Source organism: Heterocephalus glaber, unplaced genomic scaffold (assembly GCF_053883595.1).
Source record: "Heterocephalus glaber isolate CG9 unplaced genomic scaffold, H.glaber_assembly_v1.0 deba00001687, whole genome shotgun sequence".
In the NCBI taxonomy this organism is placed as follows: domain Eukaryota; kingdom Metazoa; phylum Chordata; class Mammalia; order Rodentia; family Bathyergidae; genus Heterocephalus; species Heterocephalus glaber.
Window position 1 is genome coordinate 10,156,547 of NW_028258412.1, and position 25,817 is coordinate 10,182,363.

At 48.2% G+C, this 25,817-nt stretch overlaps 2 protein-coding genes and 1 non-coding gene across 8 annotated transcripts; 1 reads left to right on the forward strand and 2 right to left on the reverse strand.

The window, feature by feature from the left end:
- Positions 1–660: 660 nt before the first annotated feature.
- Positions 661–12,160, reverse strand: LOC101725364 (glutathione S-transferase theta-3-like). 4 transcript variants are annotated; one of them, XM_004843567.3, is made up of 5 exons: positions 10,648–11,365; positions 9,208–9,295; positions 7,977–8,127; positions 7,283–7,459; positions 661–6,150 (listed from the first exon to the last, which is right to left on the reverse strand). In XM_004843567.3, exons 1-5 carry the CDS (start codon positions 10,757–10,759, stop codon positions 5,980–5,982), a joined length of 699 nt encoding a protein of 232 aa, XP_004843624.2. In that variant the 5' UTR covers positions 10,760–11,365; the 3' UTR covers positions 661–5,979. The 4 variants fall into 4 exon arrangements, with proteins under 4 accessions (XP_004843624.2, XP_021112940.1, XP_087054255.1 ...); XM_021257281.2 differs by having other exon boundaries at positions 662–6,955; positions 10,550–10,662; XM_087198129.1 differs by having other exon boundaries at positions 664–6,983; positions 10,648–11,367.
- Positions 12,161–12,339: 179 nt separating this feature from the next.
- LOC101726608 (glutathione S-transferase theta-1) lies at positions 12,340–25,160 on the reverse strand. 3 transcript variants are annotated; one of them, XM_004843570.4, is made up of 5 exons: positions 24,940–25,160; positions 22,760–22,847; positions 20,944–21,094; positions 12,879–13,055; positions 12,340–12,676 (listed from the first exon to the last, which is right to left on the reverse strand). In XM_004843570.4, exons 1-5 carry the CDS (start codon positions 25,049–25,051, stop codon positions 12,482–12,484), a joined length of 723 nt encoding a protein of 240 aa, XP_004843627.2. In that variant the 5' UTR covers positions 25,052–25,160; the 3' UTR covers positions 12,340–12,481. The 3 variants fall into 3 exon arrangements, with proteins under 3 accessions (XP_004843627.2, XP_021112941.2, XP_012927153.2); XM_021257282.2 differs by lacking the exon at positions 22,760–22,847 and having other exon boundaries at positions 24,940–25,114; XM_013071699.3 differs by lacking the exons at positions 20,944–21,094; positions 22,760–22,847 and having other exon boundaries at positions 24,940–25,146.
- Positions 17,024–17,129, forward strand: LOC147821976 (U6 spliceosomal RNA). The gene has a single exon (XR_015446348.1). It is a non-coding gene; the product is annotated as a U6 spliceosomal RNA (small nuclear RNA).
- Positions 25,161–25,817: the final 657 nt, after the last annotated feature.

Below are 25,817 nucleotides of genomic sequence, written 5' to 3' on the forward strand. Positions count from 1 at the left end.
ACAGGGTCTACCTAAATTATCCCAGCTGGGCTAGAATTGCAACCCTCCTGCCTCAACCACCTCAAATAGCTAGGATTACAGGTGAATGCTACCCCAGCAAAATAAATGTTAAAAAAAGAAAAAACTAAAGGAGAGTAGAAGTTATCAAGATGCGATATATGTATCAATCTCCCAAGATAAATTTAATCACTATGTATTGGAAATATATACTAATTGAAAACATTTTTTAAAACGCACACACAAAGACGCCCAGCTCCGGAGGCTTAAGAAGGAAAACTGCAAATTCGAGACCAGCCTGAGGTACATACTTAAGGCTTTCCTAGGCTACATAGCAAGACCCCACTTCAAATAAATAAATTAATTAAATAATAAACCAACCCAGCAGACAGCACACACCTGTAATCCCAGCGCTCAGGAGGCTGAGGCAGGAGAATCACCAAGAGCTTCAGGCCAGCCTGGGCTACAAAGAGAGATCCTTCTCTAATTAATTAAATAATGATAGTAAAATCAGGCTGAATAACTCATTAAGTTCAGTACCAAAAAAGCTTTACTGATGATGACAAGAGGTACAAAAATGACTGAGTCATCAACCTTGACTTTGAGAAATCTATAGCCTACAAAGTGGGGGTGAAAGGGTGGGGCAGAGCAGAAACAGATGGTTTCAAAACTACATGGAGAATATGCATCTTGAATCCAACTCCCACCCTGAGGTGTATCTTCAGAGATCCATTTGAAGGAAACCTTTGATAAAAGTTGGGACGCGCAGTCACAGGAACTGGGAGCTCTGTGACTCATTCAAAGGGGAGAAACAGTACAGATCATGCCCAAGACTGGGGTAGCACAGTTACCAGGGGGAAAAGCTCAGAGCCACTGTAGGAGGAGAAAATATTAGAGAGGTGGGGAGGGCTCAGTTCATCAAGCCAGCAGATGACAGCTAGCATCACAAGGGTGGGGTTGATAGATTGTTTGTTTGTTTGTTTGTTTGATAGGGTGTCCCTATGTAGTCCAGGCTAGTCTTGAACACACTATGGAGCCTAGGCTGGCAATCCTCCTTCCTCAGCCTCCCAAGTGTTGGGATTACAGGCCTGTGCCACCACGCCCAACATTTGATAGATTTAATATGTGGAGACCGTCCTGCTGAGAGTTAGACCTCAATTCCATCCTCAGGCACCACAACCATTTGTTTACATTCAACCCACAAGCCACACTGGAAATATGACACTCATGAAACACCCTGGCAAAAGGAATGAGCAGAGACAGTAGGGACATCAAGCTAAGGGAAAGAACTCCAAGTTCTAGTTTTGAATGATCAGGTACAAACACAACAGGCATATTCCATTAGAAACTAACTTTATTAACTATGCAGACTGCATAGAATGAAAACCTCAATGTGATACTTCAGAGGTATACTAAAGCCCAGCGTGGAGGTGCATGCCTGTAATGCCACCACTCTGAGAGGCTGAGGCAGGAGAATTGCAAATTCAAGCCTGGTCAATTTAGAGACTTAGCAAGATCTGTCTCAAAATAAAAAATGTGAAACAGGGCTGGGGATGTAGCTGAGTGTGAAGGCTCTGGGTTCACTCCCCAGTAACTCCCCCCCCAAAATTATATATATGTATATATGAACTTAATTCTTTCCACAATTCTGGTCGCAGGCCAAATTGAATGAGAACAAAATCAAACTTAATGCCTAGGTTTAATGTTGACCTTATGGGGAAATTTGATTTGGTTCTCATCTAACTCAGTATGCAACCAGAATCGTGGAAAGCATTAAGTTCATAAACAGAGGTACCACGGTATACAGATCATCAAACCTTTAACTGTGCAGGGAAATAACACCCACCAGTGTCTATGGGTCGTGAATCGAAACTCGGCATGGGACATCTAGAAAGCTATGAGGTGACTTCCTTTATGCTCCGCTGCATTCTGTACATGCAGAGACTGAAATAAAAAAGCATGACATGATATGGAGATGAGGGCAAGGATGGCATGCTTGGTATGTTGGCACAGGATTTTGCAAAGAAAACAGCTTCAGATAGTCTCAGCAAGAGACAAGAGAGAAGTTCACATTCTTAGAATAATCAGGAAAAGTCCTTGAAGTCCAATGAGCCTTGTTCCCCAGCCTAGCACAGAAGTCTGTGAGCACTGAGTAGCCTAGGGCACCCCAGGCAGAAGATAGGAGCCTCTAAATATTAAGAGTATACACGAAGTTTCAGACCAGACCAGCTGCCTCCATGTTCTCCCCAACCTGCACACAGGGATAGAGAGCAGAACCTCCAAGATGAGCCCTCTCTCACCCCACGCACAACCCCCAGATTTCAATGCTGCAACCATATCAAACAACAGCCCTAAAGACAGGAAGGGCTCCTCCTCATAAGCTAAACCTGCTGCTCAGGGTGGCTCAAGAGGCCTGAGAGGTGAGCAGGGATGTAAAAAGGAATCCTATTTGAGTGATGGAACTCCTTTCATTTATTTGAAATGAGATTGGGGAAGAAGATTGTAAGGTCAATGGTATTTCTGCCTGAAGAGGTGCCTGAAGCTAAAAACTGCCAAGAGGACTCTGGGAGAGGCAGCCAACTCACAGATGCCCTGGATCCCTTGTGCCAGTCATAAAAAGGTAATAACTATCCAACCCTTGCCAATTTACCAGGGACCCAAAGGGTAAAAATGAATAATTATCCTTCAGAAAACAGAGAAAAAAATGTCAGATCCTTGGCAAACTCCTCTCCTTGCAAAACCCTTACCACATACTCTCATTGTGGTCTCTCAGGCCAGCCCATATCAGACTTCCAGGTATTTGCTAGCCTGCTCAGCCCAGTTAATGATCTTTGGCCCCAGTCAAGACAGTGGGACTATCCTATACAAACTGACAGCTACACGGTGGCCTGGCCCACCCAGGACAGACAGCACAGGGGCCTTGGTGGGTTTGCTCTGTGCTCGGTTGAGCCCGTCTGTCTGTGGGCTCAGAGGGCAGTACTCCCTGCTCCTAACTGCAGCTGCAGGAGAGAGGGGAGACCCAGTCCACCTGGCACTCTTGTTTTCTCAAAGCCTGGCTCAAGGTCATGCATAGGGTAATCCTGACTAATGTCTGTGGAGTAAGTGAATGTGCCCCTCTTAAGAGATGACAGGAATTCCTGGTGAAGAGCACCAGGGATTGGGATAGCCCAACAGAAGGTCACATCCTCTCTATGAAGCTGGCATTATGCAGTTACACCCATATTGAGGTGATGGCAAGGCCCAAGGGGACTATGGACAGGGCTTGAATGGGATCATGGGAGTAGAGCTTCTAACACATGGTGAGCATTAATATATTATTTGTTGTTGTTAGAATCCTTATCTCCCCCCAACTTAAGGATGTGAACACCCACTAGGAGCATTCATTACTTGCCAACCTTCCTGGGCCAATAAAGGCTCCATTCTGGAAGTCCTTTCAAGGTTCTCAAGTTCTTCACAGGCACAGACTGGACTCAGAAATATTTTTCACTAAGGATGAAACTTTAACTTTGCCATAGATATTGGGTCTGGGTGCTAGGGCCTTCTTGGGGACGAAGGAGGTCATTTAGCTAGCCTCCCTCCATTCACAGAAGAGGAGTTGCAAACTGGAAATGGTTCATTTGTCTCTTACTGTGCCAGGCTCAGAATCTAGGGGTCTACACATGCAAGTCAATACTCTTCACAGTCCTCTGAACCCTCCTCCCCACACTCTCTCTTGGTTCAAAGGTAACGATCTAAGAATATCCCTAGATTTCCTTTTGACCTGTCTGTAAAATCAGGCTCTCTGGCCTCTTCCAGATAATAACACTCTCCTACCCTGCCAGGTGTCAAGGCAAGTGCAGTGCAAGGGCCATGCCACTGACTTGCAGTGACCCTTGGGAGCGGTTAAGAGCCATCCCAGTGCACAAATGGAAACACTTAGGTCCAAGAAGATGTATCTTGCCCAGGTCTCACACTATAATTGTGGTTTTTTGGGTGTGTGTGTGTGTGTGTGTGTGTGTTTTACTGGGGACTGAACCCAGGTCCTTCATATTGAGCTACATCCCCAACCCTTTTTGAGATGGGGGTCTCACTAAGTTGCACCTCTAAGTTGCCCAGGTGGGACTCCAACTTGCAATCCTCCTGCCTCAGCTTCCCATGCGCTGGGATTACAGGTGAGTGCCACCACACCCAGGCAGGTCTCATAGTGTGAGATAAAGCATGAGGAAAGCAACATTGAGAGAACTTTCCAAAATGGACTCAGAAAAATTGACGCAGGACTTATGTGCTTCCAAAGCTATTATTTAGGAATACCATACACACATAGGTCACATCTACCCTTTAATCACAGGAATGTGAAATGATTTGAACCCTGAACCACTGGCTAATTACACTGTGCCCAGAGACTCAAGATGCATAGGAAGAGGTTATCAGACTCTTGTTTTATGGATAGTTTCACTAAATATACACTTTCTTTATCTTTTATCTCTCAAACAGTCTCTGTTCTTTCTCAAAGAAGATTCCTACAAAAGTTTTCACTAGTGCATCCCAATATAAAGTCCCACTTTGCATTCCTTCCTCAGAACACTTGTTCAGAGCTATTTCCCTAGTTGCAATTTCTAAAACCCCTGGTTTTTTAGTTTGAATTGATCGACAACAGGGTCCACTGCAAAACCAGGAAGTTACTCAACTTTAACATCACCCTGAACATAGACGCTCAACAGAACATAGGAGTCAAGGGGCCCAGGGTGCCAGGCCTTAAATGTGTCAGTCCTTCCTGGGCAAAGCAAGGACTGTAATGCCAGGATCACTGCTTCTCGTCACACAGCAGTTCCAAACGGGTCCTCTCACTACCATTACACACTGGTCCGGACCCAGGCCCAGATCCCTGGTGAGGAACTCGAAGAAGCCGGCGCTGGTTCTGCTCCGCTGTGCCCACCAGGCAGATGGAGGGCAGGAGCAAATGCGTGCAGGGCTCCGCGGATGCACACAGCACCACCGTCAGGCCAGGCCGCACCTTTACAGTCACACGTCGTAGGGGACAGGAAAATTTCACCTGAAGGTGGAGTATGGGACCAGGGCACGTCGCAGCAGCAGGGCAGAGCACAAGAGCGGCTGGGTTCCTTGGAGGTCGCGTACGTCGGGGGCATGGCTGGGGAGGGCTAGTACGGGCAACGGAAAGGCAGGCCACCCGGCATCATGGGGCATGGAACGTGAGGGTTGGCGGGAGAATTGAAGGTCCTTAGGGAGAAGAGTCCAGGTCACTTGAAAGGCGAGGTGTGGGCAGAACCTGACTGCTGCTCCCCAACCTCCCCTCGTCCAGGCAACCTCAATCCTCGCTCGCATCCTCGGGTTTGCCCAGGATGGCCGTGCAGACCCGCTTCTCCAGTCCCGCGGGAACACAGTCAGCTCAACGGTCAGCTGTCAGACAAGGCAGGGAGAGCTAGAGGAATAGCAGCAGCAAAGATGTTGGAGTAGAGTTGGAAGTTCCAAAGGGCAGCACAATACGGAGTAGGGGCGGAGCGCCACGGCAAGCAGGCTCCTCATTGGCTGAGCAGACTCACCGCTCCCCAATTGGCTACCCAGAGGGCATCCCCGCCTCTGCAGACGGGACAGCTGAGCTAGCTCTGATTTCCGGAAGTTCTGTAGGCAACCCCCCCAATAGACTTTGGTATTATCAAGGACCCTCCCACCCGGTCCAGCTGGGCTGCTGGTAGTTTTCCAAAGTCACTTGAGTTGGAACTTTCAAATACAGTATAATCGGGCCGGGGATTTAGCTAAGTGGTTCCAGCGCCTGCCTTGCAAGCGCAAAGTCCGGAGTTCGATCCCCATTACCAAAACCAAAAACTCAAATACAGTATAATTAAAATTCTCTGAGTGTCTATAAACAAAGTCAATCACACATAAAAGTTACTATATAATTGTACATAATAGAGGAGGCTACAGGGAAGTCAGGGAGGTCAAGAAAAGTTCTGCTATGATCTTCCCTGTCCTGTTAACAGTTTATTAAATATCACATATCAGAGGGTCTTGGGTCACAAAGACAAGGTGGGTCGTGACAGTCTTGAGAGGAAATGGCAGGAACGAGTGACAAGTCTGGGAGCCAAAGTTGGGGATGGAGAAGGTAGTCGTCAGGACTAAGAGTAGGCATGGGAGGGCAAGGCTGCTCAGCAACACCTGGAGGGCCAAGAAATAACCAGGGACTTTTCTCCTTGCAAGGAAGTGCATGCACTAGCCACATACCCCACCTGTAGGAGATGGTGTCACCACAGAGACAGTGAAAGACCTAGGGGACTGAGGCCATTCCTGATCAGACAGCTCTTCACCTGGTCACCCTCCATCTGTGACATGTGCTTAGCCTGGGGAGCATGGACCCAGCTACCTGCCAGGACTGAGGGGAGAAAACACTGGGATTGAGAATCTCAGAGGGGTCATTTGACCTTGGAGCAGGGGAGGGGTCTGAAATGAATACAGCCAGCAGGGGTAGCTCAGAGGGGTTGGGGGCACTGGCATGCTGTTAGCCTCAGGGCAGTGAGAAATTGTGGAAAGTTTCAAAAGACAAGGGACCAGGCCACATAAGCATGTACGAAAGCTCTCCCCAGAGGTCAGGTTGAAGCCAGATGTTGGATTAAATGCGAGGGAAGACACAGAAGGAATGGCATCGTGACATCGAGAGGGAACTGTGGACATGTCCGGCCCACCGCTAAGGAGTCAGGCAGCCCCACTGCTTTATTTCAACAACCCAGCTTTTCCCTTGGTGGCTCCACAGGTCCAGGCCACCTGCTCACTGCAACAAAATCCACACTGAGTGCAGCAATTTCTCCTTCAAGGTAGGGGCCGGTAGAGGAGGCATGTCCTTGGCCTTCAGGACAACTGTGTGGGCCTCCTGGAAGAGGTCCTCCCGCACCACAGCCTCCACATGCCGGCGCCATGCATCCAACTTGGGTCGGCATTCAAAGACTTGGCAGCCAGTACTGACAGGCTATGGGAGAGGGAGCCAGGTGGAGACCCTGGGCACAGCCAAGCACAAGGCAGCATGGCTTGCTTTAGGTTTCCCTGATAGGATTTTCCCGCCTCCACCACATGTGTGATGGTTTGGGGGTGCCTCTCCCAGGGGACCCTGGGAAGCCACTCAATATCCCGATGTGAGCGCTTATGAGGGTTCATTTTATAGGTGAGGAGCCTGAGACTCAGGACACTGAGACTCCTCCAGAGTCCCACAACCAGAAAGGTCAACACAAGTGGGGAAGGCAGCTCCTTCCCAGGACTCCCTGCTATTCAGCAGGCCACCCCGCCCCCTGGCACTCACATGCATCAGTTCCGTGATGGCCATCAAGTCAGCCACAGAGATTTGGGGACCAGTGAGGAAGGCCTGATCCCGAAGGAACTTGGTCTCAAGCAGCTGCAGGCAACTGTCCAGCTCAGCCAAAGTGTACGACAATGTCTCCTGGGGCACCAGCTGATGCAGCACAACAGGGAACATCATCTGGTGGGCCAGTAGGGAGATAGAGTCAGAGCCAACCATGGCACCACAAGCCTATAATCCCAGCACTGTGGGAGGCTGAGGTGGGAGGATCACAAGGTCAACCCCAAGCCAAGCAACTTAGTGAGAACCTGTCTCAAAATAAAAAATAAAATAGGGCTGGAGATGTAGCTCAGTGTGAAGACCCTTGGTTCAATCCCCAGGACAGGTTAAGGGGAGATGCTACACAAACCCCATCCTTTATCCCACCCTCATCCCAACCATCACTAGTCCTATGGATTTTCCCAGTGCAGAAGCCATTCTGTCCCTACTTCCTACCACCTCTCAACTGCATCCCAAATTGCTCAAGGGGACTTGCGTGACTCTGGTGAGATGTAACTAAAAGGAGATGTTCCTAAACATCACGGCCAGCACTCTCTGCCATTCCCAGGACTTGGCCGCAGGTCTGAACAGAATACTTAAAACAGAAAGCACCATTCTTAGAGCAACCCTTGAGATGTTTCTGCCTCCCCTGGCTCACCTTCTGCCACATGGCCCAAGTGCAGCAACTCCGCAAGGCCGTGTGCTGCCAGGACAGGTACTCATCCACCCAGGCTCTGGCCTGCAGGTCCTGGGGGTACCAGTGGTCAGGGGTCTTGTACTTGTGACTCAGATACAGCAGAATGGCCACACTAGGGGAATACAGCAGGGGTGGAAGTCATGCCCCACTCACTCTTCAGCATTTGGTGGGGTGTGTTCACTATTCACACAGTACAGAGGAGGAATGTGAGGTTCACAGATGGTAGGAGGCCATCCAGTTCACACAGCCCTACACTGGGCCATTGCATTATCTGCACTAAGGGTACCAAGTGAGAAACAAAATACATGGATTTCAGAAGGAGCCAGGAGCTTGGAGAAGGCTTCCAGGAGGAGGGGGAACCCAGTGTGAGTCTTTTTTTTTTTTTTCGTACTGGGGATCGAACTCAGGATCTTGGCTTATGAGGCAGGTGCCAGAACCACTGAGCTAAATCCCCGGCCCCTGAGTGTGAGTCTTAAAGAATGAGAGCAACTTGAGTACTACTCCCTACCATAACACAGGATGGACGGTCAGGAGCAAGGCCACTGCCCCTCTCACACTCTCCTGGAATTGGGAGAGGCCTCCCAGATGACAGGGAGACTGCATCCCACCTTATTCCACCTCCTCTCCACTTGCTAAGATTTTCCAGCCTCCTCTTCCTCAAAGCTCCCTGACCTCCTCCCCTCCCTTCTCTCTCAGTTCTCCAGGGCAACAGCACTTCCCCCAGGATTTGTAGGAGAAGTGGTCATTCTGAGGTGGCTGGTGCAGCCACTGCTCCATATTTTTTTTTCTCTTTTCTTCTGAAGCTTGGACTGGCAGGGAAGGGACCTGGAAACAGGTTGGGCCCTTAACCTTGTAGAAGTCCCACCCTTCTCCCAGTCTCAGTTTCCTCATCTGTACAATGCACTGGGCACCTCTGTTTGCTTCAGCCCACCCTCTACCCTGGGTCTGGTACTGGTCCTCAGGATGCAGAAACTGTGGCTCCTGACCACACACCTGTAATCCCAGCAATTGGGAAGCTGAGGCAGAAAGGCCACTGCTAGTTTGAGGCCAGCCTGGGCTATATAGTGAGTTCAAGGCCAGCCTATACTATATAGAGAGAGCCTGTCTCAAAAACAAACAAGCAAACTGTGGGCCCAGCTATGAATAGTGGATACAAACAGCTGGCTAACCCTGGGATCCAGGAATCTATTACCTCTCAGCCAAGATGAAGTCCTCATCCTTCAAGGCTGGCACCTTCCTCAGGGGGTTGACCTGAGCAAAGGAATCTGTGTAGTGCTGGCCTGTGGGAAAGATCAGTCAAGTGAGCAGGTCAGAGAAGAACCCCAAGCTCTCTGAGATCTCTGCTTGCTCCCACCCATAAATTCAGGCACTGGCTTTCTGAGGGGACCCCAGGAAAAAGGAGGCCCCTGTGCTGGTCACTGGATCACAGCTGCTGATCCCATCAGTGGTTCACCTGACCTGTGCCCATGCCCTGGAAGCCTGAGTCAAGCAGAATCTCAATTTGGGCTTGTGGCCAAGTGACCCACCTGCCATCCCCAGCCAGTTCCAATCTTGTGTTAGACACTCCAGGTTTGCCCCATCTGATTCATCTTCCTATCCCAGGTGGGGACTCAGGCCCTTCTGATCAGGCTGACTAAGGCTCAGTCACCGTTATTTCCAGCTCTCAGACCAGCCTTGGTTTTGCTGAGAACACCTGCCCTATTCAGCCACCCCGTCTCCAGCAGCTCAACACTTCTTCCCTTCCAGTGCTAACCCCCGCCCCCAATCTCCCTCCTTATTCCAGGTTCCCAGGTCTGGCGCACTTTCAAGTACCTCACCCTCCAGCCCAGGCCAGCCTGGAGAGGACACTGGTGCTAGGCTAATTTGTATGGAGCCAGAGAGCCTTGGTGGAGCCAGGCTTCAGCCTGACCAGAGGGCTACTCAGGGTCCTTGTACTAAATGGACATCATCACCCCTCCCACTTCTCCCTCCATAAACTGCCTGTGTCCAGCGCCTGTCCCATAGCAGGTGACCCAAGCCAAAACTATCAAAGGCAGCAGCAGGGAGGGGTCAACTGAGCGGGGGCAGTCCAGGGGGCTCTGGCTTGGTGCTGCCCTGCTGTCCAGTCATGGCCTGCCTCCTCCTCTGGACTCTGCTCCAGCTATGTTTTGCAGGCCAAGCAGACCAGCAATGCAGGGCCCTCCAGAAGGGCAAGAGCAAGTCATTAGCTAGAAAAAGCTGAAAAATGCCAAGGACGATATAAAAATCCAAGGAACATAGGCAGAAGTACTTAGGAGTGAAGAGGCTGGGGAAAGGGAAGGGGGTCTCCTTGCTGAAGATATAGAAACAGCTCCATTAAGGAAATGAGGAGACAGTTCAATAGTTTTCTGATCCGCGTTATCCTTCCCTCCCCACTCTCTGGGTCCTCTCCTGCTCCCTTTTTCCAGTATTTTGAAGAATGCCTTGTATTCCCTAGGCAAAGACTAGGATTCTTTAAAAACACAACGGGTAAACTGGTGCAACAGGTTCCACATTGGAGAGCTGATGTTTCCTACCTTTCTACACGCCCAGCCTGACCATGAACCGGGGCCGAGGGACTGAGGTCCGCCTGCACCCCGGAGTCCAGACTCCCCAGTCCACCTGCCCTGCCCACCTTTGAGCAGCTCCACCGTGCGCAGCTGGAAAGGGATGCTGTTTTTCTTGGCAAAGATGTAGACTGCGCGGCAGGGCTGGGACATAAGGTCGAGGTAGAGATCCAGGCCCATGGCGGGGTGGCATGCAGACCTAGGAGCTGAAACAAAAACTGCCGGAAGGAAGGAACGGCTGGGCCCCAGGCTGCAGACAGACCCAGCCGGAGGACCCCGGCCCGACCACGCCCTTGCTGTCCATTGGTTGGATCCAGAGAATTTTAGCCCGATCAGGCTCTTGATCAGGCTCTTGCGTCCTCCTCCGTCCCTCGGGTAGAATCTGGGCCGCAGGTGTTCTTCCCAGGTGGGTAGGGCACAAACAAGCCCGGACACCTTTCGGGGAGTGGGGAAGGGTCGCTGCCAGGTCAGACCTCTTTCCCGGGACCTCAATGTCCAATGTCCTTCATCAAATGGTGCACGGAGAGCCTTAATGAGAAACGAGACTCCAGCGATGCTTCCAATATAAACTCTCAGTGGATTTAAGGTGGAAAGACTTGGGCTGTGTGCGGTCAGCCCAAGCCCCCTCCCTCTACCCTGGAGAGAGCCAAGAGAGGAGTGGCCTCGGAGTCCCCTGGAACAGAGGGAAAAAGAAGAGATGGAGCCATTTCCCCACCCTGTCCAGGGCACAGCACCCAGGATGGAGGCTGGGGAGGATATTTGGTCTCTCACTGTTTGTAGAGGCCCGACCCACACCCAGAGAAGGACTTACCCCGCCCTCTCCAACCCCCAGGGTCATATTCATTACACTCCAGCTAATCCCTACCTGAGAAGCTAGCGGCCCATTAGATCCTATCCAGAGGACTGCAGGGTGCCTGGGATTGGACAAAACCTCCCCGCCCTTTTTGCAGGGCCAAGTCTTGCCAACTGCAGTTCTGGAGCTCCTGAGACCTATGGCCATGCCATTCCTATTTCCAAAGAGACTTTCCAGGGATGAGAAGACACAACCCCGAACCCCCTCATAGAATGCCCCTTGGAAAGAGGATAGGTTACTGGGAATCAAGAAAAGCTTTGTCCTCCTGGTTCTAAGAGATCTCTTTTAAGATTTATCCCCCGGGAGAGTAAAGGGCCTTCTTGCTACAACAGTACAGCCTTCTCCAGACTGAAAGGAGCCACATTCTCCACTCCCCATCCCCCCCTGTATTTGCCATTTCTTCACACGTCACCTTTGGCCCGGCTTACTGCAACATCTAATGTCCCTGCTTTCTCCCTGGATGCCTTCCAGACCAACCCCCACTAGCATCCAGAACACAATTCTACTATGAAATCTCAGTCCTTTGTTCCTCTTTATAGTTTACAGCCAAGTGCCTAGGAATGGCATTTATGCCCCTGCATCACTGGGTCCTGACCAGGAGACTTGCTGTTTGGATTTCTACCCTCCTGACCTATTCCTCAGGACAGAGACAAGGCCATGTCTTGGGAGACTGGCCTGGTCCACTGATCAACAACCATGCCTACAGCCAACACATGAGATGCTGCTGACCCCTGAGTATCTGACAAATCATCCAGCGAGAACCAGAAGACTATGGGATATTTGTGCATTTCACCCTTGGCAACCATCAGGGGGAAGCTGACCCTCAGGGCATGGGGGGGGTTGTCTTTTGGACAAAATCAAGACCAGAGCCAGTTCACAAGAAAGTCAAATAAATCACACAGTAGAGTTGGAAGCTGAGGCTCACACTGAGCCTAGATTTATTATGCAAACTTAACCAAAATGTAGTGATTAAAGGCCTGGAAAGAGGCAGTGGAAATAAAGGTGCTTTGTGAACTGCCAAGGGCAGTGCAAAGGTGAGACTTCCAAGCTCACCGGATCATGGCCAGCACCCCAGGCATCACCTTCTGCTTTATGGTGGGGTCAGCAGGTGGAGAGTCCTTCACCTTCAGGATGATTTCATGGGCCTCCTGGAAGAGGTTCTCCCCTACTGCAGCCTCCACTCGCCTGTGCCAGGCAGCCAGCTTGGGTCGGCCTTCAAAGACTTGGCAGCCAGCACCAATGGGCTATAGAGTGAAGGAGACAGAATGAGAATGCAGTGAAGCCAAGGACTAACCTCATCTACCTGGTTTGAGGACTCCAGAGCTCAGAAGAAGTTTCCACACATAAGCACAGCTCCACAGCCTGGTGGGGCAGCACAAACAGGACTTCAGCAACTGGCCAGCCCCTCCCCCCATCTAATCTGCCCACCTGGCACCTGACACTTACATGCATCAGCTCCGTGATGGCTACCAGGTCAGCCAGGGAGATTTGGGATCCAATGAGGAAAGCTTTGTTCTGGAGGAACTTGTCCTCGAAGACCTGCAGGGTGTCATCTAACTCTGCCAAGGTGGCTGCCAGCAGCTCAGAAGATACTTGCTCACCCAGGAAAACAGGGAACATCACCTGACAGGTGGGCAGGCAAAGTGGGGAATTAGAGGCCAGCCCCTCCCTTCGTTGAAGGAAGGCAATCCCCCAACATTGGAGCAGCCTTTGGATCTATGCATTGCATCTTTCTTCCCTGGCACAGTGAGGCTGGCATGGAAATCTCCAAGGGACTCCTTTTCCAAGAAACACTCTTGCTTTTCTGAACTTTGATTGAGCCTCTGGGGCATCAGAAAGAATGATGCTAATCTCTTACTCTTTTTTTTCTCTCAGTACCGGGGATCAAACTCAGGAACTTGCAGGTGCCTCAGGCAGGCGCAGGACCACTGAGCTAAATCCTGGGCCCACTAATCTCTTTGAGAATGACTCAAATAGGGACCTGAACTTTCCATACTTTTGGGGAAGGAAGCTTGATTGGGAATTTTTTTTATTAGTACATTTGCAATACATGCTATTTACATTCATTTTGGGGGGATTGCTAGATATATATAACATATCTTTTTTTTTTTTTTTGGTACCGGGGATCAAACTTGGGTCCTTGCGCTTGCGCAGCAGGCGGCGAAACCACTGAGCTAAATCTCCGGCCCCTATATAACATATCTTAATCATTTTTGATCCCCCCCATCCTCCCTCTTCTCTCTCGGGATTAGGAATCATATTGTCAGGTCTGACTTAAGTGAGTCCATCACAAAAAAATGGGACAAAGCAAGCAGGCTTCTTTTAGCAAAAAACAGCAGCTTCCCAGTAAATAGGGCAAATGGACTCAAAAGGAAGTATACAACTCCCCTGGTGCCAAGAAGCACAGTAATTGTGTACACACCTGAGCAGGCTGTCCTTGGGCACTCAAGTCATAAATATTTTACCCCAGATTCCTTAGCCCCTTCAAAACCTACATAAGCCTAATTTCTTTCCCAGTTAGTTGCTAATCTCTCTCTCTCCTGGTGTTAGCCCATCCACTCTTGGATGAAATCTCTCCCAGCTAGCTGCCACTTTCTCTCTCCCAGTGTCAGCCTATCCACACATGGATGTGATAAACTCAGCTTTTCCCAGCTAGCTGCTAGAATCTCCTGATTTTTAGTCCCTGTTAAATGAACTTTTCTTTTTCTCACAACAAAGAGCCTGTTTTTTGACAGGTGGATTCTTTATAACACATATGTCAGGGGTATGTGGTCTGAGAAATGTGTCATTAGATGATTTTGTCATTATGCAAACATCACAGAGAATACTTAAACCTGAATGTCATAGGTCAGTCACCTAAAAATGGCCTCTTAATACCGTTACATGGTAAACATGAGATATGAGGCTACTGATGGCATCACACAGCAAACTATGTTACACTGACCTTTGTATAAGTAGTTGTACTCCACAGGGCATAGTGGCACATGTGTGTAATCCCAGCACTTAGGAGGTTGAAGAAGGAGGATCACTGTAAGTTCAAGGCCAGCCTAGGCTATATAGTGAGCTGGGCTGGACTTGAACTACATAGCAAGACTCTATCTCAAAAAATAAAAGTAGGAATACTTTAAAATAACAATGAAAAGTACAGTAAATGCACAAGCCAGTAACAGTTGTTCTCATATCAAATATTATGTACTGTACATAGTTGTTTGCTATATACTTTTACACAACTAGCAGCACAACAGGTTTACACTATGATATTATGATTACTATAACGTCAATAGGTAATAGGAATTTTTCAGCTCCATTATACTCTTATAGGACCACAGCCATATATGTGGCCTGTTATTGACTGGAATATCATAATGCAGTGCATGGCTGGAACTATTTTATAGCCTCTTTTCCCCAAATATAAAACCAGAAGTTCTTACAGCATAAGTATCAGGAGAATGGGCTTCTAAGGTCTCCACACTGTCACTTAATAAGCTGTATGACCTTAAGCATAATATTCAAACTCTCTGAGTCTCAATGTCTTCATTTGTAATAAAGAAAAGTAACAGTAGATGGCTCATATTATAAAAGGAAAAATGAAGCCCAGAGAGGGACAGCCAGTTGCCCAAGATAGCACAGTCCAGAAAAGACTAAGCCAAGCATAGAACTGATGCCAGCCCCACCCAGGGACTGAGGAGGAAAACCAGGACGGGGTAGCGTCCAACATTCCAGGAGGAGAGTGATGGAGGGAGAAGCCATTAATTGCCTCTGGCTTCACAGAGCTGTCTGGAAGATTCAGTGGGTGGAGAGTAAGGGAAGGGTGAATGCTCAGTCAAGTATATTGTTCGGTAAAGTTGCTTGGCAGGAAGAGGGAAAGGGAAAGAGGACTGGAGCCCCAGCTTTGGGCTTTAGTTTCCTTCCCCATATAAGGAGGATGGGATCAAATAGCCAAGAGTGGCCTGGATGAGTCCTGGGCTAAAAACATTTCTCTGGGTGCAGAGATTTAAAAAATATGAATCAGCTGCTGGCACCATCTCATACAAAGGTCTTGATTTCCAGCTTCTTTTTAACTTAAGGAGTGTGAGGCATACAGGGCCAGCATTCCTACCTGGTACCCATACTTGTCCTCTAGTGCTGATGCTGGGCTGCTTTATCAGGAGGGCCCCATCTGTGAGTCCCCACCCAGCCCAGCTCCCTCAGACATTTAGCCACCTCACCCCTGCAACAGACGGCCTACATTTCCCCTTTGTTCTAACGTGGTGGTTTCAAAGTCCTTAGGGTTATAAAAAGTCATTTCATTCCGCTTTCAACTTCAAATACAGTCATGTGTCACGTAATGACATTTCACTCAAGAATGGACCACATATACCATGGTGTTCTCATGATGCAGCTGAAAAACTCCTTGTCATGCCTGGCCTAAACAAACAGGACAAAGCAAACAGGCTGCTTTCAGCAAACAACAGCAGCTTCTCAGTAAATAGGACAAATGGACTCAAAATGAAATATACAATCTCCCCCCATACCGAAAAGTCCACTGATTGTCTACATGCCTGTGCAGACTGTCCTTGGATTCAATCATAAGCATTTCACCCCAGATTTCTTAGCCCCTTCGATACCTATGTAGGCCTAATTCCTTTCACAGTTAGCTGTTTATATTTCTCTCCTGGTGTTAGCCCATCCACTCACAAATGATCTCTCCCAGCTAGCTGTTGTTACTTCTTTTTCTCATTGTCAGCCCATCCGCACACAGATATAATAAACTCAGCTTTTCCCAGCTAGCAGCTAGAATCTCCCTGATTTTAGTCCCTGATTTTTAGTTCCTGTTCGCTGGAATAAACTTTCCTTTTTTCCTCACAACAAAAAGCCTATTTTGACAAGTGGATTCATGTGTGCCATCTATAACATCCTCTATTGCCTAGTGACATGGTAGCTAGCTGTCACAGCATCATCACACAATGTATTACTCAAGAGTTTATGATGCGGCTGATGTAACCACATCGTATAAACTATAACATATAAAACTGTGACTATGGGCTGGGGATTTAGCTCAGTGGTTCTGCCGCCTGCCTCGAAAGCACAAGGTCCCGAGTTCAATCCCCACTACCAAAAACAAAAAACTGTGAGCAGTTCATAAACCTGGTATGTTAAGTGACCATGTTACCGTTTTGTATATTTACTATACTATACTTTTTACTGTTATTACAGAGTACTCTTCTACTTGCTAAAAAAAGTTTATTGTAAAATAGTTGACTGTGTTTCACCAGCACCAGCCTCATACATCTCATGGTTATTGCATCTCTTGATTGCATCAAAAGACCTGGTGTAGTGGCACACACCTGTATTCCCCAGCTACTGGAGAAGCTAAGGCAGGAGAATGGAAAGTTTTTTTGAGGGGGATTTCCCTTGGTTTTTTTTGAAACAGGGTCTTGCTATATAGTTCAGGCTGGCCTTGAGCTCAACATAATCCTCTTGCCTCAGCCTCCTGAGTGCTGGGATTACAGGTGTGCACCACACATCTGGCTACAACTTCAAGTTGAGCCCAGCCTAGGCAACTTAGTGATTTAGTGAGACCCTGTCTAAACATAAAATAAAAAAGGGTCGTGCTCACTTCAGCAACACACACACTAAAACTGGAATGATATAGAGAAGATTGGCATGGCCCAGCGCAAAGATGACACGCAAATTTGTAAAGCGTTCTATATTTAAAAAAAAAAAAAAAGGGCTGAGGTTGTAGCTCAAGGCAAAGGTTCTGGATTCAATCCCCAGTATCACACACACACACACACACACACACACACACACACACACACACACATGATCACATGGAATAATTGGCCTAATCTGTCTACATTTGTTTAACTACCTTCTAGAATGTTGACAAATGTTGAAATTTCCTACTGATATTTCTTTTTTTTTCTTTTTGGTACCAGGGATCGAACTCTGGTCCTTGCACTTGCCCAAAGTATTCCTTCACACAGGTCTTTTTATTTGTTTTTGTTTTTGTTTTTTTTGGTACTGGGGATCTAACTTGGGGCCTTGCGCTTGCGGGGCAGGCGGCGGAACCACTGAGCTAAATCTCCAGCCCTCCTACTGGTATTTCTTAGAAAGAATGTATCCCCAGGCCAGGGATTTAGCTCAGTGGTTCCACCGTCTTCCTTGCAAGCGGGAAGTCCCGAGTTTGATCCTCGGTACCAAAAATACCAAAAACAAACATGAAAGTTTTGTAATAAATAAATTCTGGTTTATTCATACAATAGAGAAATTAAGAAAGAATGAACTGGGGGGGCTGGGTGTTCAGTGATAGAACAATTGCCAAGCATGTGCAAGGCCTGGATTCAATCCCTAGAACAGTACTGCAAATTAATCAATAAACCAAACAGTCTACTCGTCAGGTGTCCCTGGTCTGCAAGGGATATTAAAATGAATTAGACAGCTGGGCATAGCGCCACACACCCATGATCTTAGCACTCTTGAGGCTAAGTCAAGAGGATTGCCTCAAATTCAAGGCCAGCCTTGGTCTCAGCTTGAACTACATAGTGAGAATTTGTCTCAAAAAAAAAACTTCAAATTTTTTTAATTTTTAAAAATGATTTAGATCGGGGCTGGGGATTTAGCTCAGTGGTTTCTCCGCCTGCTACGCAAGCGCAAAGACCCGAGTTCAATCCCTGGTACCAAAAAAAAAAAAATGATTTAGATCTATCCATAGCAATAGGGGAAAATCTAAAATGCATCATGCTGAGTAAAAACTTCAAGTTGCATAACAATGTAAGTTAGAGACCATTTGTATAAATTTTGCTCTTGTTTCTTTTTTGTCTTTTTTTGAATAAAATGTTTAAATATTCAAATTTTTATTTTGCTTATGGCTACACATGAATATAATAACTTATAAAATCATGAACTGGAACAACTTGCATTAGATCCCAGATGGAGGTGGCCTATGAGGAAGAAGTGAAGAGAGAAAAAGGTCTTTTCACTTCTGTTCTCTGTTTCTTTTTATACAAAAAAAAAGTTATATGAGTCAGAACAAAACCCACTATGCAGAATTAGCCAGACACCTTGAAATCTGAATAGCTCTACCACTGATTAGGATATGAACAGTTATAAAAGACCACTGCACCCACTTTAACAAGGATCCTGGAAAGAAAAAAATCATCTTATTTTTCTCTAAAGTCATCAGAGAGTTATAGAACTTTTAAGAAAGGAAAACAAAAGACCCACCACCACCCCCCAAAAAAGTCTAAACTGTGCTGTCCAATATGGTAGCCACTAGCCACAAGTAGCTACTGAGCTCTTGAAATGTTGCTGGTTCAGAGATGTGTAGTATGTATAAAATACATACCAGATTTTGAGGCGTTAGTACAACAAAAAAGAGTGGTTTTTTTTCTATTGATTACATGTTGAAATGATAATTTCTTATTTTTAACTATGGTAAAATACAACATTAAAAAAAATTTTTTTTTCGGTACCGGGGATTGAACTCAGGACCTTGCACTTGCCAGGCAGGCATAGCACCACTGAGCTAAATGCTTGGCCCTTATTTTTGCTTTTGAGATGGGTCTCACTGTGGACTCCAGCCTGGCCTTGAACTCACATGTAGCCCAAGCTGGCCTTAAATTCATGGCAATCCTGCTGCCTCAGCTTCCCAAGTGATGAGATAACAGGCATGCACCCCTATGCCAGGCATCTATAGTTTGGATCTTTTTTTTTTTATAGTTTGGATCTTAAATGTCCTCCAAAAGCCTTTGTGTTAAAAGCTTGGTTCCCAGTGTAGTGCTATTGAGAGGTGGTTGAGCCTTTAGAAGGTAGATACTAGTTGGAGGCCTTTAGGTCATTGGGGTGGAAGTTGCCCTTGAAGAGGATTGTTGGACCCCAGTCTCTCACTTTCCTTTTTGCTTCCTGGCCATGATGTGAGCATTTTTGCTCTGCAAAACACTCTCACCATGATGTCCTGCCTCACCACAGGCCCAAAGCAATGCTCACAAAAGATCAAGGACTGGAATCTTCAAAACTGTGAGCCAAAATAACTCTCTCTCTCTGTTTTTGTTTTTGTTTTTGTTTTTGTTTTTGAGACAGGGTCTCACTATGTATTTCAGGCTGACTTCAAACTCACATGTACCACCATACCCAACAGTCTTTTCATTTTTTATAAGTTGATTAACTCAGGTATTTTGTTATAGTGACAGAAAGCTGACAAGCACAGGAATCTTGAAAGACAACTCTTCTTGAATACTGCAATCTTGAGAAAGTTCTTGCCATAAATTTTATTACGAAGCCACATGTAGGGATGTCTTGTGAGAAGTCCAGTTATGGGCGCGTATGTATGAAGGCTCTTTTTTCATGGCCTTCTTTAGCTCTATTTTGTTAGAGTTTGACAAAAGTGACTCCATAAGTGCCAGTTGGTACTGGCAACTTTCACAGTGTGTATTTCAGAGTGCACAGTTTAGTATACATAGTTAAAGTACATTCACATTGTTCTGCAACCATCACTAGCATCCTTCCAGAACTCTTCTCATCTTGTAAAACTGAAACTTTATACCTATTAAACAGTAACTTCTTACTGACCCTTTTCCATAGTCAAAAATGCACTTCATATAGCTAACCTACTAAACATCACACCTCCACAACAGAGTGCACTAGAGATATGGCTTGCTGCCACTGCCCAGGACAGGGAGAGAGGATCATATGACATTTTACTAACCATGGAAAAGATCAAAATTCAAAATATGGCTTCTACTGAATATGCATTGTTTTCACACCATCATAAAATTGAAAAAGTATAAGTTCAATATTCATTAAGTAAGGGATCATCTATATTTGAAACCAGAGATGTACTAAAACTCAAACTACAACCCAGCCCACCTTTTGATTAACTGGAAGGGATTAGCTTCATACCCTGGCTGCCTGATGGAGGAGTATTCAAGCCTTTTCTGGGGGTATTTATTATATACTTTGGTCTCTTATATATAATATCTGGCATACAAAAATAACTTATGAAAGGCTGGGGATTTAGCTCAGGGGTGCCATGCCTGCCTGGCAAGCACAAGGTCCTGAGTTTGACAACCACCACCCCATACTGCAAAAAAAAAAACCAACTTATGAAACACATAAAGAAGTAAGAAAATGCAAGTGGTAATCAAGAAGGGAAAAAAAACAGTAAGTAGAAACAGACCCACAGAGAGCTCAAGTATTGAAATTGGCTGACAAAGACCGTTAAGTAACAATGATAAATATGTTTAAATTTTTCCAAAAGATGAACAGGTGAACAAAGATGAATTTGCAACAGAGAAATGGAAATATTCCAAATGTAACAAATGAAATTTTTAGAAATAAAAAGTACCTATCTGAAACAAAGAATGTATTAGATGGGCTTAACAGCAATACAAGGACAACAGAATCATCAGTAAAGTTAAAGATAGGACAGTAGGAAAGATCCAAAATGAAAAGAATTCAATGTTGTCTAAGCCCCTTGGGGGTGATCTCCTTATCATTCCCCCTCCCCAGTGTGCCTTTCCAGCCTCACCTTGTGCCAGAGGGCCCGGAGGCAGTTTCTCCTCAGGGCGGTGTGCTGCCATGCCAGGTACTCATCCACACGGGCACGCGCCTGCAGGTCCTGAGGGTACCAGTAGTCAGGAACCTTATACTTGCGCGTCAGGTAGAGTAGGATGGCCACACTGTGGAAGGGTGGAGCATAATGGGTGGGAGAGGGCACTGTACTATTGACTTTATACCCACTACCTTCCTTGATCTTTCTGACAATCTGCCAAGGTATGAGCCTCATTTTCCAGACAAGAAAAGCAGATTTAGAAGTGAAGGAAGCCAGCATGGTGGCACATGCCTGTAATCCCACCACTCAGGAGGCTGAGACAGGAGGATCACTGGGAATTTGAGTCCAGCCTGGGCTACATAGTGAATTCAAGGCCAGCCTGAACTACACAGAGAGACCCTGTCTCAAAATAGAAAGAAAAAAATCCTCAACAAAGTGTCCCATCTAATCAGAGATGATTTCTGATCAGAGAACCAAAGAGAGCTTCCTGGAAGAGGTGGCATCTAAGCTAAGCCTTGCAGAGGCTCAGTTCTTTCCAACCTGCATCCACTCTCATCCTTTAGCATCCAGACCAGCCTCAGATGGCCTGATTGTTCAGAAAGGCCTTCTCATAATAGCTTTGTCCTTCATGTCACACTTTCTGCTAAGAATCAGCTCTGTTCAAAGCAATGAGATGATCAGCCCTCTGGAAACTTTATGCAGAAAACACGCAGCATAGGAAGGATCTTGGAATATCTGAGCAGACAAGACTCCCTGGTGTTGTCTCCCTGCCCTGGGTTATGAGGCTAACATGGAGTAGGGTTCGTGATGGACCTTCAAAGACACAAGGTTGTATCAGTCAGGGCCATAGGAAAGCTTTCAGGAAATTGGGGTTTCCCAAGGGTTGGCTGCCCCAGCCAAAAGGGCAGAAAACCTCTGTTTCTACCACCAGTCCTGGTCCCTTATTAAGAAGCCTGCACCCACACCCCAGCTTAATGCCCCAGTTGTTCATCTTGTTCCTTGCTCAAGCCACCTCTGAGGAGGACTGCAAGACCCCATGAGCCACAGACCTTGTGAGGGTGACAGAAGAGAAATGCAGAGGTTGCACACTCCCCCTGGGCTGGTACCTGTGGGGTCTCAACATGGGCCAGACACAGGACTCAGGACACCAGGAGGCACCGGGAAGGAAGAGTGGTATATGTCAGAATGTCACAGAAATTCATTGGGATGCATCCATCTCTGGATTTCAGAGATGAACTCTAGAGATAAACTCTAGGTTCTCCTTGCTAGGGAAGGATGAGTCAGCTGACAAAAGAGGCAGAACTGGAAAAAGGCTTGGCCCTCCAAGAAGAGGGAGGTTTTCACTTCTTGAGATCCGCTGTGATATGAAACATCTATGTGTCTGGTGCCTCTCTCACAGGGGAGATCCACCTAGGAAAGCTGCCCCAGGGATGGGGACCCTAGACAGCCCAGATGCCACTGGGCCACCTCTATACAACCTGGGCCAGAGGGCTGCCTCCATGGTGGCTGAAGCTGCCACCCTTCCCTGCCCTGCTCCCTGACCCCACACTCTTGGCCAGGGACGCTCAACAACCAGAGGACAGGAACAGGGCTAAGGTAGGTGCCTGGTTTTCCAGCCATCCCAGGGAACTGGAACCAGTGGACAGGTTGAGGTCAGCCCCAGCTCTCTGTAGGATGTGGACAAAGGTGCCTTTCGCCAACTGAGGACTTTAGTTTCCTGGTCTGTAACACAGAGGGCTGGCTCAGGGTGGTTCCAGCAAGGCATGGCAGCAGCCCCAGGGGGCCCTGTTACCTCTCAGTCAAGGTGAAGTCCCCATCTTTCAAGGCTGGCACCTTCTTCAGGGGGTTCACCTGGACGAAAGCATCACTGAGGTGCTGGCCTGTGGAAAGCCCAGCATAAGAGGGGTGGGACTAGATCCCTGAGCCTTCCAGGTGGCCTGGGCCCATTCCCTGCAATTCCCAGGCCCAAGTTTCTTGGCTCTTCTCCCCTCTGGGATGCTCTCCTGAATGGAAAAGGCTGGTGGCAGCTGCTGGGGGAAGTGGGGATGGCTGCTCTGGCAGCTGGTACAAAATGGACTGGATACCCTTTGACAAGTCTTCATGGGCACAACCTCCCCCAAAGACTGCTTCCCTGCCACCCAGCCCGATGCACAGGGCACAGTGCCTGGGCCTGCATACACCCACCACCTCCCCTTTCCACCACTGCCAGCTTCATGAACTCACATCTGGAGTGTCCTAACCTACAAGGGGAGGTCATCTGGGTGGAGTTCTGACTTCCTACAGCACCCCTCCCTCTATGGCCTTCAAGGCAGGATGAACAAACACAGAGAAGTAGCTTTTTCCTGATTCTATTTACTTGTCACCAATTTCTACTGGCCTCTGTGTCCCCTTGCTCTCTCTGCCCTGAGGGCTACAGAGCTTGCCCTGCTTTCAGGCTCTGGCACCCACCCACAGCCCCTGAAAGGCACAGTCCAGTGTTCCCTGAGCCAGACCTCTGTATCAGCCTGTCTGAATGGTTTCTGTCCCTCCAGATGCAGCCAGACAAGCTTTTTGGGAAGCTTAAGTGTCAGTGATACTCTGCTCTACAGCCCTCAGTGGCTCCCCACTACTCCTGGAGCAAGTGGATGCTCCTCAAATCATGCACAATCCCCTTTTCCCTCCAGTCCCAAGAATACCCTCTGTTTACGGTCCTGTCCTAGTGAAATGCACATCTCTCTGCATCCTTGTATTTGACAGCCAACTCAGAGATCCCCTCATCCCTCACACCATCTGTCCTGACCCATACTCCGAAGAGGGGGCCCCCATGCTCAGCAAGCAGATGGTCCACAGAGGAGGCTGGGAGGGGGTGAAGTTTCAGGCAGGGGAATCATCCTGCAAAGGTCAAAGTGTTGGTGCAAGCACTGCATGGAAGGTATAGCCACCCAGCGTGGACCCTGAGCATGTGCATTCTGCTGCCCTCCCCTCCTATCACTCCACCCCCACCGGGCCTGAACCTTGGGCTGTCAACTGCATCCCTGAGCTCCTCAGTGATCTGCCAGAGAAACAAACATCCCGCTCAGCGTGCTGGGTTCACCATGGGGTGGGGAAGAGGGGGGGTGATCCTAGCAGGAAAGAGACAGGACAAGGTAAGAGAGGCAAAACAAGAGGAACAAGCTGGGCGTGGTGGTGCATGCCTGTAATCTCAGCACTCTGGGAGACTGAGGCAGGAGAATCAAAAATTTGATCCCAGCCAGGGCAATTTAGTGAGACCATGTCTCCGAATTAAGAAATTTTAAAAAGGGCTGAGAAGCTGGGTGTGGTGGCACATCTCGTGCCTGTAATCTCAGCACTCGGAGGCTGAGACAAGAGGGTCACCACAAGTTCGAGCCCAGCCTGGGCTACTTAGTGAGTTCAAAGCCAGTGTGAACTACATAATAAGACCCTGTTTCAAGGGGGGGGGGGGTGTAAAGGACCTAAGTTCAATTCCCTGTACCAATAAATAAATACAGACAGCAGAGGGCACAGGTAGAAAGGCAGGTCCCCAGTGCAATGCCCCCTCTTTATGCTGCTGCCAGCCACAGCACTGAGGACCACAAAGGAGGGTCCTGATTCTGTCCCAGCCTCCACACTCGGTCCCCAACCCCTCTCCTCCAGACTCCATCTTTCTAGAGGCCTCTGTCCCGGGATCCCAGATCACATCCATTTCTGTTCGCCAAGTCTCCTCTCCTCCTGCTGCTTGGCCAGTCACTTGGCTTCAGCGGAGCCCCTAGTGTTTATTCCGTGGGACTGCAGAGTTTGGAGACTGCCCAGGCTTGGATCTCCCTGGTGGCTCACGTTTTCCCCAGTCTCCAAACCAGACCAGCGATGGCCCCTGGAAGGGGCGGTGTGAGAAGGAGCCACGAAACTGTTGGCAGCCCCTCCGCCCCTCCGCCCCTCCGCCCCTCCGCCCCTCCCCGCCTCCTCTCAGATCCCCAAACCCGAGGCCCGGCCCACCCTTGAGCAGATCCACGGTTCTCAGCTGGAAGGGGATGCCGTTCTTCTTGGCGAAGATGTAGATGGCTCGGCAGGGCTGGGACAGCAGGTCCAGGTAGAGCTCCAGGCCCATGGCGGAGACCGCGGGACCAGATTCGCAACCTGGGGCACACAGCAAAAACTCTGGTGCAGGGTCTCTAGTCTGAGCCGCGCGGTCAGGCCTGGCGCGGCCACGCCCCAGACACCGCCCCCTGGACACTTTGCCCCAATTGCTGAAGGCCGGAGGGCGTGTCCGAGGGGCTGGACCCTTAGGGTCTGAGCCAGAGCAGAGAGTGATTAGGAGTGGAGACTGTCACTGGAGCTGGGCGGAGAGAGGTACAAAGGCGCCCCAGTCTCAGTCTTCTTGTGATTTCCTTATTTGACTTTGCGTAATACCTTCGAGGGGGAGACTCCTGGCATATATCAGAATTGTCTATACCCCCCACTTCACAGATGAGGAAACTGAGGAACTGTGTGATAATAGACCCAGAAAGTCTGACTCCAGAGTCCGTCCTCATAGATCAACATTCAGAGATCTTGCTGCCAGCCAAGTGGCAAAACTTCTGGGCTTGTATTGAGCATTTTGTGATCATTCGCATCGCTCACTTTATACGCTCTGTAATTTAACAGCTATGGTCATTCAGCTCCTGCCAGCACAGCGCCCTCAACCACATTCCCTGGTTGTCATAGTTCCTTTTGGACTGCTATAACAAAATGCCTTAGACTGAGCAATATGTAAACGGTAGAAGTTTATTGCTTGGTCTTGGAGGCTGAGAAATCCAAGATCGAGGTTCCAGAAGGTTGCTTGTCTGGTGAAGGCTTGCTGCCCTCTGCCTCAAAGATAAACCTCCTTGCTGGGT

Coding starts and splice junctions, on each gene's coding strand:
- LOC101725364 (XM_004843566.4), bottom strand. CDS start 10,759: ATGGGCCTGGATCTCTACCTCGACCTTATGTCCCAGCCCTGCCGCGCA. Junction 9,296..10,647: donor CACGGTGGAGCTGCTCAAAG/GTGGGCAGGGCA, acceptor TCTTTCCCACAG/GCCAGCACTACACAGATTCC. Junction 8,128..9,207: donor GACTTCATCTTGGCTGAGAG/GTAATAGATTCC, acceptor GTATTCCCCTAG/TGTGGCCATTCTGCTGTATC.
- LOC101726608 (XM_004843570.4), bottom strand. CDS start 25,051: ATGGGCCTGGAGCTCTACCTGGACCTGCTGTCCCAGCCCTGCCGAGCC. Junction 22,848..24,939: donor AACCGTGGATCTGCTCAAGG/GTGGGCCGGGCC, acceptor GGCTTTCCACAG/GCCAGCACCTCAGTGATGCT. Junction 21,095..22,759: donor GACTTCACCTTGACTGAGAG/GTAACAGGGCCC, acceptor ACCCTTCCACAG/TGTGGCCATCCTACTCTACC.